This window comes from Lathyrus oleraceus, chromosome 5, assembly GCF_024323335.1.
Source record: "Lathyrus oleraceus cultivar Zhongwan6 chromosome 5, CAAS_Psat_ZW6_1.0, whole genome shotgun sequence".
NCBI classification, from domain to species: Eukaryota; Viridiplantae; Streptophyta; class Magnoliopsida; order Fabales; family Fabaceae; genus Lathyrus; species Lathyrus oleraceus.
The window spans coordinates 172,052,475-172,065,585 of NC_066583.1; the positions used below are offsets into that span (position 1 = coordinate 172,052,475).

The window sequence follows — 13,111 nt, forward strand, 5'->3', positions numbered from 1 at the left end:
GCCTCCACTATTCTGTGGTGAATACTTTGACTTCTGGAAAATTCGGATGAAGGCTTATTTAGAAGCACAAGGAGAAGAAATATGGGATGCTGTCCAAATTGGTCCTTTTGTTCCTACAACGGTTGTTAACAGCGTTGGTTCATCAAAGCCTAAAACTTCATGGGATGATGATGATAAGAAGAAGGTCCTCTATGATAAAAAGGCAATAAATATTCTTCAAAGTGCACTCAACATGGATGAATTCTTTCACATTTTGCCATGCACAACGGCAAAACAAATATGGGATACCTTGGTAGAAACTCATGAAGGAACTACCGAAGTTAAAAGATCAAGATTAAATACCTTGAGTCAAGAATACGAGTTGTTCAGAATGCAGCCCGGAGAATCCATCCTTGACTTGCAGAAAAGATTTGTGCACTTGACAAATCATCTAAAAGCTCTAGGTAAGACTTTAAGTAATTATGAATTGAATCTTAAAGTGCTTAGATCTTTAATCAGGGAATGGCAACCAAAAGTGACGGCAATATCAGAAAAGAAAAGTCTATCCACAATGACTTCCGCTACATTGTTTGGAAAACTTCAAGAATATGAGACGGAACTTGGAAGACTTGAAAAACATGAGAATCAAAGTCCAAAAGCATCGCTCTGAAAGTTGACTCCAAAGACGTTGAGAAAGAAGACAATCCGGAGGAGGATGAAAACTTCTTGTTACTTGTTAAAAGGCTAGGCAAATTTTTCGGTAAGAATGACAAACCTTCCTTCTATGCGAAAAGAAAGAAACACTTCAAGAAAAGAGAAGCTTCCACTTCAATGCAAGAGGTAACATGTTATGAATATGGTAAGCAAGGCCACATAAAACCAGATTGTCCTCAACTACCTAAGAAAAATGGATTCAAAATCAAGAAGGAGAACAAGTACAAAAAGGCTTATGTCGCATGGGAAGATAACGAAAAAAGCTCGTCATCCGACTCGGATAGTGATGAAAGTGCAAACCTAGCATTAATGGCCTCACACCATTCCGATGATGTCAAAAAGCGTATTCCTTAATGGCTACATCAACGAAGAAGTTTACGTAAAGCAACCCTCGGGCTTTGAAGATTTCAAGAATCCCTCACATGTTTTCAAGCTAAGAAAGGCTCTTTATGGATTGAAACAAGCGCCTAGGGCTTGGTATGATCGACTTAGCAACTTTCTTTGTGAAAAAGGTTTTGAAAAAGGCAAGGTTGACAAAACTCTCTTCATCAAAAGAATCAAGAACAACACATTGTTGGTACAAGTATACGTTGATGATATCATATTCGGATCAACAAACAAAGATATGTGTGAAGAATTCTCCTCAATGATGCAAGGAGAATTCGAGATGTCCATGATGGGTAAAATGAATTATTTTCTCGGCTTACAAATCAAGCAACTAGACAATGGTATCTTCATAAATCAATCCAAGTATTGCAAAGAACTCTTGAAAAGATTTGACATGGATAGTTGCAAGCAAATGTCTACCCCTATGGGATCCGGAACTTATGTTGATCAAGACGAATCCGGTACTTCAATTGATATCACCAAATACCGAGGTATGATTGGTTCCTTGTTGTATTTGACGGCAAGCCGTCCTGACATAATGTTTAGTGTATGTCTCTGTGCTCGTTTTCAAGCTAATCCAAAGGAATCACATCTCACTGCCATCAAACGAATCATGAAGTATCTCAAGGGAATGACAAATGTTGGCCTATGGTATCCTAAAGGTAGTATGTGCAATTTAATTGGTTACTCTGACGCGGATTATGCAGGATGTAAAACAGATAGGAAAAGCACGAGTGGAACATGTCACATTCTCAGAAATGCACTAGTTTCATGGGCATGCAAGAAACAAGCGTGTGTTTCTCTAAGTATAGTCGAAGCAGAATATATAGCAGCAGGCAGCTCTTGTGCTCAGATACTCTGGCTAAAGCAACAACTTTGAGATTTCGGAATAGATCTCGGATGTATTCCGCTAAGATGTGACAACACAAGTGCCATCAACATTACGAAAAATCCAGTCATGCACTCAAGAACGAAGCATATCGACATCCGCTATCACTTCCTTCGTGACCACGTGCTCAAAGGGGATGTTGAAGTTACATTTGTGGATACTCATAACCAACTGGCCGACATTTTCACCAAGCCTCTCGCAAAGGAACCATTTTACAAAATTCGAAGAGAGCTTAGAATATTGGATGAAGGTGACATATAAACTCGTCATAACCTGTCTTATGATGAACCAGGGAAAAGGTACGCAAAAACATTATTATCTTACCAAAGAATAGAAAAAATGGTGTTTTGAACTCTTAATTGCTACTTTTTTTACAAAATTTTCAATAAGTAACCGGTTACCACATCCTTGTTAACCGGTTAATGATAAGTGCATATTTATGCACAATTCTCCTACTTTTTACTTAGGCATTTCTTTATTTTATTTTGTTTATTTTTATATTTTATTATGTTTTCATATTTTATTTTATTTTTAGTTTAATTTAATTTTCGCACTTATTTTTCAGCTTTAGCAGTCTGCGCGGAAACGATCATAACTGGAGTTCCGGGAATCCGTTTGAGGCGTTCTAAAAATCGCCGGAAAGCTAAGAGAGAGAGCTACGAATTTCGTGTTGGAGTCGAAGTCAGATTCGGAGCTCAAAATTTCAGAATTTCGTTTCAAGTTACAGCATTAGAATTTGTATTTTTGTTGGGTCATTTGTAGTGGGCTGGGTCGACCCAGTTGAGTTGTAAAACGGGTCTTTGTTTTCCCCTAGGTCTAGAAGCCGTACACCATGAGGAATGGAACGGAAAAATCACTATTGATGCACGAATTTGAGAGCTTGCAAGGAATGACTATGGAGAACTAATTTCCCAAGAATCAATTCACTGTAATCGGATGCCACTTTGAGGTTCTTTTATAATTTTCCATTAATCTGTTCCTTTGAATTATATCTATAATCACAATTACTTGCTTAATTTAATTGTTTTTACATAATAGAATTCTTTAATTTGATTATTGTCTGCTTTTGAATCAATTTCGTGATTAGTGTAGCTTTTGCATTATCGCGTTCGATCATATTGCGTTTGCTTAATTCGCAATAGTTTTAATCCGTTTGCTTTACTCGGAATTCAGGGGCATACTTCGTATAATTGTTATTGCGCTTGTCAGTAGTTGTTGTAATCGAATAGGATCAGACTCGTTTAGGGAATTGGAATTTTATAGGGATCAATGATAAGTCGGAAGATGATATAGTGGGTTGATTCGTTTCAGCTTATTCAAATAATCACTTTTCATAATCACTTATTTTCTGCATTTTTGTAATTGAACACCAAATCAACCCCCCCATTCGATTACGTTTAATTATTACAAACAAGAATCCTTGAGACGATATCCGAGTTTAATTGTCGCTGTATTACGTTTTTACAAAATTACTCGTTTTGATCCGCGCGCGACAACGGATCAAATTGGCGCCGTTGCCGGGGATTCTTGTTTCTTTTAATCGTTTTTAGAGTCATAGGTTTAGTGTCTAAGCATATAGGTCCTAGTTTCCTCGCAGTTTCGTCCAACTTACGTATTGGTCTTTTTTGCGGTTTGGGATAAAAAAAAATCTGTTTTTAAACAAATTGTCTCAGATTATTCCGATTTTTTGTCGATTCATTAGGAAAAAATCAGTAATCAAAAGCCTCTATTTATGGAATAAATACTGGATGCCGCCCTAAAAAACCGAAATTCCTTATTTTTCTATTTTGTATGATTTATTTTCGGTTTTGGTAGTTTTAAAAAAATCTGAAAAAATTCTCAAAATTCTTAATTGACGTCATTAGATTAACTTAGGTGTTAGTTTATTTTTGTAAATTTATTTTAATCGTTTTCCTTCATTGTGTTTGTTTTTGTTTTTTTACTATGGCTGACCAAAGAACTTTAAGGCAGTTAGCTGTCCCTGATGTGAATTACAATGACATGTGTATTGAATATCCTGAAGCTCATACTCCTTTTGAATTGAAATCTGGTTTAATACACTTGTTTCTAAGGTTTAGTGGTCTTGCAGGTGAGGATCCGCATGAGCATCTGAAGGAATTTGAGGTTGTGTGCTTTGCACCTTCTGAACCTTCACTACAAGATATTGTCAAACAAATGGCTGCAAATAATCTCCAGTTTCAACAACAAGTAGATTCTACTTTAAATACTTTGCAAGCACAGATTGGGCAGCTTGCCACTTTGGTGAATGCCATGCAGCAAGCTCAAGGATCAAACCAACAACCCTTGGAAGAACATTCTGTTTTTCAAATAGATTTGATTTCTGAAATTGTTGATGATACTTGTAGTGATTTGTTTGCATCTGATTTTCCATCATTGTCTGATTTTGATGATGTTTATTCTTGTGATATTTGTACTGAAACTAAAATTTGCTCTGTTTGTGCTGAAATTGAGGCTGCCTTGCAAGTTGATATTCTTACTACAGATGAGGTTGCAAATAAAGTTGTTCAGGTAGATAAAGGTCTTGACATCCCGGCTGCCCCAAACACTCCTTCTATTGAGCAGCCACATTCCCTCGAGCTGAAGCAACTTTCTGAAAATATGAAATATGCTTATTTAGAGATGAATGAAAAACTACCGGCTATAATTTCTTCTAATCTTGATTTCGATCAAGAAAATAAGCTTTTGCAGGTTTTAAGGAAGCATAAAAAGGCATTTGGTTGGACATTGGCTAACATTCCAAGTCATATCACCTTCACGTGTCCATTTGACACTTTTACTTTTAGAAGATTCTTTGATCCTGGAATAAAAGGCGAAGATACTAATAAAAATTTCAAGTTCAATGGATATTACCCAAAGCTATTCCATGACAACCCCACTTTGGAAGAAGAAAATGTAGAATATATCTCTTTGGAAAAGGCTGCTTATGTGATCACCTATCCTCCTTGACTACTCGAGTGTGTTCTTTCCTCTCTCTTCTCTCTCTTATTTTATGTTTGTTTATTTCATTGAGGACAATGCATATTTTAAGTGTGGGGGAGGGAATACTTTAGTTTCTTTGTTTTTGTTCTTTGTTTGTTTTGTTTTTGTTTTCTTTCTAAAAAAATTGCATCTTCTTGAAAGTTTTAGGCTATAGATTACTTTGAGTCGAGTTTGCGGAGACTTGAGAAAAATTCACAAGATCGGTATTGTTTTAACACCGTAAGTCTCCTGCATATGGAAATTGAGTTGAATTTTTATTATGTTTTAGCCTTAAATTCTCATTCTCTGACAGCTCTTGAGTAGTTTATTTCAGCAGTCAGCACCATCTCACACACACTCTACGTAGGGAAGCCGATGAATATAAGTGAGTGTTCCGAAAAAGAAAAAAAAAAGAGAAAAAAATAAAGGAATGCACCTTCTAAGTTTGGTGACCCTCACCCGGTCACTTAACCCAACGGTTGTAGAACCTTCAAAAAAAAAGTTTTTGACTCGTTGTTAGTTGGTTCAGCGGTTTCTGGTGCTGAACTTGGTAGGGCGAATTACGGTCCGATCCCCCGCAACTACAAGTGAGTAAGCAAAGTGTTATGCCACTTAAGTACCAGAACCCCGTGCAGAAAAGGATCAGAGTCACTAACCGGTCGCCTTGCTATGAGTGTGTGGAGATAACGGGCTTAATGTGATTGCGCCTGAATGAAAAAGAGCAAAAGAAGGATGAGTAAGTTAGACTTTAGTATAATAATATGATTCAAGTTGATTTGTGTATTCAGGAGGTTTATGTCTGCATAACTGTGGATTAGTGTTCTTACAATATCCTTAGTGTGCAAGATTAGTACCTATCAATGCAAACTTAACCGAAGAAGACTTGTAGCCTGGAATGAGTAGCTATTGATGTGTGTGTGTTTTCTTTGTTTTATTTCAATTTTGCTCGGAGTGCAAAAGTTCAAGTCCGGGGGAATTTGATAAGTGCATATTTATGCATAATTCTCCTACTTTTTACTTAGGCATTTCTTTATTTTATTTTGTTTATTTTTATATTTTATTATGTTTTCATATTTTATTTTATTTTTAGTTTAATTTAATTTTCGCACTTATTTTTCAGCTTTAGCAGTCTGCGCGGAAACGATCATAACTGGAGTTCTGGGAATCCGTTTGAGGCGTTCTAAAAATCGCCGGAAAGCTAAGAGAGAGAGCTACGAATTTCGTGTTGGAGTCGAAGTCAGATTCGGAGCTCAAAATTCCAGAATTTCGTTTCAAGTTACAGCATTAGAATTTGTATTTTTGTTGGGTCATTTGTAATGGGCTGGGTCGACCCAGTTGAGTTGTAAAACGGGTCTTTGTTTTCCCCTAGGTCTAGCAGCCGTACACCATGAGGAATGGAACGGAAAAATCACTATTGATGCACGAATTTGAGAGCTTGCAAGGAATGACTATGGAGAACTAATTTCCCAATAATCAATTCACTGTAATCGGATGCCACTTTGAGGTTCTTTTATAATTTTCCATTAATCTGTTCCTTTGAATTATATCTATAATCACAATTACTTGCTTAATTTAATTGTTTTTACATAATAGAATTCTTTAATTTGATTGTTGTCCGCTTTTGAATCAATTTCGTGATTAGTGTAGCTTTTGCATTATCGCGTTTGCTTAATTCGCAATAGTTTTAATCCGTTTGCTTTACTCGGAATTCAGGGGCATACTTCGTATAATTGTTATTGCGCTTGTCAGTAGCTGTTGTAATCGAATAGGATCAGACTTGTTTAGGGAATTGGAATTTTATAGGGATCAATGATAAGTCGGAAGATGATATAGTGGGTTGATTCGTTTCAGCTTATTCAAATAATCACTTTTCATAATCACTTATTTTCTGCATTTTTGTAATTGAACACCAAATCAACCCCCCCCATTCGATTACGTTTAATTATTACAAACAAGAATCCTTGAGACGATATCCGAGTTTAATTGTCGCTGTATTACGTTTTTACAAAATTACTCGTTTTGATCCGCGCGCGACAGCGGATCAGTTAACCAGTAGCAAATTTGAATTCTGGGGCATTTTTTCTATCAGGTAACCGGTTACCACATTTCTGTTAACCGGTTAACCAGTAGCGTTTCTGACTTCTGTGTTACTTTTTGTTTAACGTAACCGGTTACCACATTTCCTGTAACCAGTTACCTCGCTGCTATTCTGTTTTTAAAAAAAATTAAATTTCATTTTTTTTAATTCATATCGTTTCAATATTATGGCTCTTAATTATATGATGTTTTGTATGCTTTTTATATGCATGATCTCCAAACTGTTAATATGTCTTGTCCCATCCTTTTCGATAATGACAAAGGGGGAGAAGAGATTCTCTAGCATATATTGTATGTATCTAACAAACTTGCAGGAACTCAAAATTTCAAAGTCTCCAAATAAATCAAGAATTTAGGGGGAGCATTATCATAGGGGGAGCAAACGTGTTAGAACATCAAGTCCGATGACTCTTTCAAGAATCGCCTTTTGAATCGGGTTGTCATCATCAAAAAGGGGGAGAATGTGAAGACATGGCTTCTCGAGTATTTTGATGAAGACAACGATGCACGTACAGGGTCAATCATCAAAGAATGGATTAAGACTTCAATAGAGCAAATTCACACAAAGTTTCAATCATACATAGCTCAAAGTCGCTCGAGAAATTGATCACAAAGGTATTGGAATTTAATCTTAGTTAATGTTTATATCTAAAGTGTTCAATTGATTGTTGCATGCATAATATGATATGGACACTTAGAATTTATTTCAAAATGGTTACAACTTTTAAAAGTTCTCAATTTTTCCTTTTTTCAATAGTGGTAACCGGTTAACACTTTTGGGGTAACCGGTTAACCCGAAACAAAATTCAATTTCTGGGCAGATTTTGTTAGCATGTAACCGGTTAACACTTTCATGGTAACCTGTTACACAGTTTAAAATTTGATTTTTTCTTAACGTTGCAATTAATGTAACCGGTTAACACAATTTGGGTAACCGGTTACTACTGGGAATTTTTGTAGAAAAATTGCAACTTTTCATATTTTCAATTCATGCTTCTTCTCTATGAACCATGACATCCATTGGTTGTTTGCACCTGTTTAAAGAGGTTTATAGAAGGATATTTAAACTAAAATTTTCAGATTTCAAATCACCTCCTTAAAAATTAATTTTCACAATCTTTCTTTGTTTACTATTTTCAAAGATAAGTGTCCAAAATTCATATGCATCATTTGAACACTTCTATAAACATTGTGAGATTGATTATTCCAAAAGGAGAAGATCAATCCTTTGATTGATATGCAGATATTTCCAGGTTATTCAAACTTCCATTTAAATTATACACTTGTTGTTCTTCACATCTTAATTTTTCCAGCATTAGTGGAATTAAGATAATGAGTGTTTTATCCTTACTTGTTTGATAGTAAGAGGTGCATAGGAGAGGATTGTTCTCTTATCACTAAGAAGGTTTCCTTGTTGTTTAGAAACAAGAGAGTCACTTTGAGAGGATTGTTCTCATAAGTGGACTTTGTTGGAAATCCAAGAGTTTGTTCTTGGTGGTCTTTGTTGGTCATTGTACAAGTCCAAACAAATAGTGGAAATCTCTTTCTTGTTGGAAAGGGGATTGGATGTACCTTCGGATTGTGAAGGGAACCAGGATAAATCTCTGTGTCATTATTTTTCTGCACTTTACCACTCTCCTAAACACCATTATAAACCAGAAAAATAATCCTTATAACAAGAAAATTCCAAGGTTTCTAATTCACCCCCCCCCCTCTTAGACTGATTTCAGACTTACAATAGAGTACATCTTTGATCAAGGCTTTCACTCCATTACTCCTTTGAATTACTCCTTTTGAGTAACTATGTTGCCAGTATCTTCAGCTTGCAACAAGATATTATCAACAAGTTTGACCTTGCTCTTCTTCGACTCGTCGAAATCTACTAACCATACTTTTTACCAGTCATGTGATTTGAGCAGCCTAAGTCGAGTAACCAGATCTTGGATTCAACATGATCATCTGGAACTGCAACCATAACCACTATATCATCATAATCATCTGAATCTTGACGTCCAAGGTCCGCTCATTCGTCCTTGCCTTTTGTCAACCCCTTATCTTTCCTATACCAACAATGCTTGGCCGAGTGACCCCATTTTTCACAATTATAGCACTACACAACTTTTTTCTCTTCTTTGTCTTTCTAATAGGAATTTCATTCTCCTCTTTTCGAGGATTTATAAGCTCTATCATTGACCTTATTCTTGTGAGGATTCGACCAAGACTTCTTGCCCCAAGTCTTGTCAATTTTGCCTTTGAACTTGTTGGAACCACCATTCTTCTTCCTTGAGTGAGCCTATAGTGCTTGTATCGAGTCTTGAATTTATTTCCTTTCGACAATCCTAATCCAACACGCCTCCAACAAATCAACCAAATCTTCTAGTTTTAGGGTTTCGAGATTGTTGGATTCTTGATTAGCTACGATAACGTGATTAAAGTGAGAGGTCAACATACACATTACCTTCTCAACTATCATCGTATCAGTTAGGGTTTCACCACAACCCTTCATGAGATGAACCAGACTCTGATACCAATTTGTTAGTGCTTGAGACACTTTTAGTAAGTAGAGAACGAGAGAATAAAGAAATAAGGATTGTATTATTGAATTGAATTATAATACTGAATTATAAAGTGCTTATTTATATACACATAAATGACTTGAATACTAAGTAAAATAACAAATTCTAAACTTTAATTAATTTTGGATTTATGCCACACAATTCAACTTATATTATATCTAATATTTCAACATGGCTCCTCATTCACCTACACACAATCAGATTTGTCTTTTTGAACCTTCTACTATATGATTTGATTTTGTTGAGGGGATATATTATTATGATGTCGTATAGCTATTTTGTTGAGGGGATATATTATTATGATGTCGTATAGCTTTAAAACACATGGGATGGATTTTTGGTGTCTGCTAGTTTCCTCTTCACTTTCTATTGAAATCCTTTTTTTTACTGTCTTTGTTAACGATTTTTGTTGGAAGAAAATCTTTTGGTTGAAGATTATTTTAGTAATCTAAATGGGGTGAATAAAAATTTGAGCTATCGTTCACTCCATAAAAGGTTGACGTTTTTTTTAATCCATTTTTACGCTTGACAAGGTTTTTTACCCAAATAACCCACTTTTTCAAGAAAATTCCCAAAATACCCCTGGTTTCAAAAAAAATCCCAAAATACCCCACTTTTAGGAGGAGTCTCCAATTGAATTGGCGACTCCTCTTAAAACTTGATTGGAGGCGCCAATTGGATTGGCGCCTATGTGTAGGTTTTAAGAGGAGTCGCCAATTCAATTGGAGACTCCTCCGAAAATGATTTTTTTGTCTTATAAATAGATGCGTTGTGTGACCAATTTTTCCACATCTCATATAATCATTTGGCTATCATGTTTGGTGTTCGTCGCCGATACGGAAAGATGATTTATGCGAGAGACAAACCTCAAATGCTGATGTTGTTTTGGAACATCACCACGTTCGATCAACTGAAGAGGGAGCTGATTCGATGGTTAGATGGGAAAATACCAGAAGGGGAAAAATCAGAAGTATTGAGAAACTTGACATTATCTTTAGTTGGGTGCAAATGAAGACTGATAAGGATGATAGGGAAATGATGTTCGGTCGAGACGACATCAATTTGATTGCTGTAATCAGTTAGAAATATTTATGTTTTCAGATGTTTTATACTGATGTTTGTTGTGAAACTCGTTGTAACAAGAACTTAATGATATATAATGATTGAATGTTACAGAAATACAATGTTTCAAAAAGCTTAAGACCTAGATGATGCTCCTCGATTGGGACAGTTGTTCTTGTTGTGTCCTAGTTGACGACAGATACTACATAATCTTATCATTTGATCTGTGGAATCCATCTATGTTCTGATACGTGTGCTGTTTGGCCTTCCTTTCTTCTTTCTACGCATCTCCTTCATATGGAGGCCAGTAATCCTCCATTGGTAGTACTGAGAAGCTTTGAGTATATACATTCATGATGGTGTTGGCCTTGTACACATCAGATAAATGGTTGTAAGCATCTTGACGAGTATAAGCGCATGCTGCAATGACGCGGAAGGCCTGGAATTTTCCATAAATGCACCAAATTCTGTTTAGTCTAACATCGTAGGCTTAATTTGGTCTCCCCTTGTTGTTTCCCATTGTTTCCTAGATGCTGAATTTTTGTCTATGACGGTCAAAGACTGTTACAGCGTGTGTCGTAGCTTTGATGCTATCCTCTTTCATGACCTTCATGCAACACTCACTGAATACTTGCCCGAATATTAACACTGCACTCCATCTTTCACCTCTGGTTGCGAACATAGAAGCCATCTGTAAGACCCCAATTTTGGGCCCTAAGATCCCTCATGGCCCATATCATTCATATCATAACCTCAAGGATCAATGCATGCCTTTGCTTTCCTCTTAGTGGATAGATTGCCTTGTGGGTTTGTTTCTTGATCACCAAGCATACTTTGCATTTGTATATCTTTGCCTTTCATATGTTTATCATTCAAAAAAGTACAAAAATATTGTCAGTCTAACCTTGTTGCTTGCAGTTGAAGCAATTATCAGCAATTAGGTCAAGATGGTCAACAGTCAGTCAAAGCAATGGATGGTGGCCATTCTTGCAGAATTTGGGCACCATGATCAATAATCAAAAGTTCATACAACTTGGGACATCATTTGAAGTCAAGGTCTCAAGGAATTAGGGTTTGGAATTCATCAGAAATGCTCCAGTCATCCAAAACCCTAGGAAAGTCAAACTTGGTCAACTGTTGATTTAATCAAGAATTTGATGGATAGAATTGATCTGAAGGAGTTCATTCATGCTTGTATAAGCCTCATCTATCATGTCAAACCTTATCATGGAAGAAAATCAAGTGAAATCAGAAATTTTCCAGAAATAGCAAGTGGACCTGTAATTTCAACTGCCAAAAATGGAAACTTCTTGATCTTAAACTTACATCATGATACAAGCTTCAAATGAATTTTTGCCCAACATGAAAGTTGAAGATCTTGTTCTCCCATTTTCAAAAAGTCCAAGAACATCAAAATCCCATGTGTGGTTGTCAAGATATGATCAAATCATTTTCACCAATTTTTGAACTTCAAAGAGCCATATCTCTCAAACCATAAGGCCAAATTTGGTGGGGTTTTTTCCTACAAACCACATTTTTCATCCTCTTTCCAAAAATATAAATTTCATGACCTAAAACCTTACCATTCAAAATGGCATTTTTGGACCTTTTTCATTTAAATTCAAAGTTTGACCAAACTTTGACTTTTTGATTCTTTGACTTTTTCTTGATTTGGCCAATTGGGAAATGTGTTAAACCACATTTGTGACTTGTCTCAAGCCTTAAACCATCATCATATCACCATGTTGCTACCATTTTGGACCAAGGTACAAAGTTGGCATTTTTATGCATTTTGGTTCAAAAAGCAAAACCAGTACAGCATTTCATATGTACAACCAAAACAGCATTTTGCATAGTCTGTACAGCCTATTTGAGGCCCAATTCGCAGCAGCACACACCCTCCATCATTCACTTGTTCCTCAATTAGCAAAAATGCAAAATGCTCCATTTCAACAAAACCAATTTACCACTTCATTAGCAGACCTTAAGCAGACAATATAAATGCATTTTTCTGTCACAAATGAACCCTAGACTGCAGCCACACGACAGAAAATACACTCCCTCTCCTTCTTGCAAATTTGCATACTGGGATTTTCTGCTCAAAACAACAAAGACCCTTGAGCAAACCTTGATTGATTCTTCACCTAGACCTATTTCTGAGCACATTTCCACCATCAAACACTAGCTGGAACCTTCCCTTCATGTCCTGTTCTTCAAAGCACACAACCATGGCAGTTGGAGCTGCGAGGTTTTCTAAGCATCCTTGAACCTACCTTCTTCAAGTATTCAACATTGCAAAGCACAAAGGCCATCTGTTCGAGCACAACAACTTCAAAACACCACTGCATCACCATTGTACTTCAAATTTGGTAATATTTCGAACTTCATCATTCATTAAGCCACGCCATGTTTCATGTAGGTCTTACTT

At 36.2% G+C, this 13,111-nt stretch overlaps 1 protein-coding gene across 1 annotated transcript; it reads left to right on the forward strand.

The window, feature by feature from the left end:
* Positions 1 to 1,369: 1,369 nt before the first annotated feature.
* On the forward strand, positions 1,370 to 2,731 carry LOC127079507 (uncharacterized mitochondrial protein AtMg00810-like). The gene is made up of 4 exons (XM_051019894.1): positions 1,370 to 1,571; positions 1,653 to 1,742; positions 1,788 to 1,886; positions 2,535 to 2,731. Exons 1-4 carry the CDS (start codon positions 1,370 to 1,372, stop codon positions 2,729 to 2,731), a joined length of 588 nt encoding a protein of 195 aa, XP_050875851.1.
* The last annotated feature ends 10,380 nt before the right edge of the window (positions 2,732 to 13,111 follow it).

Excerpts from the sequence above, each read along its gene's own strand:
- LOC127079507 (XM_051019894.1), top strand. The coding sequence starts at position 1,370 with ATGGGTAAAATGAATTATTTTCTCGGCTTACAAATCAAGCAACTAGAC. Across the intron at positions 1,572-1,652 it reads TGATATCACCAAATACCGAG|CTAATCCAAAGGAATCACAT; the intron begins GTATGATTGGTT and ends CTCGTTTTCAAG. Across the intron at positions 1,743-1,787 it reads TGGCCTATGGTATCCTAAAG|GATGTAAAACAGATAGGAAA; the intron begins GTAGTATGTGCA and ends CGGATTATGCAG.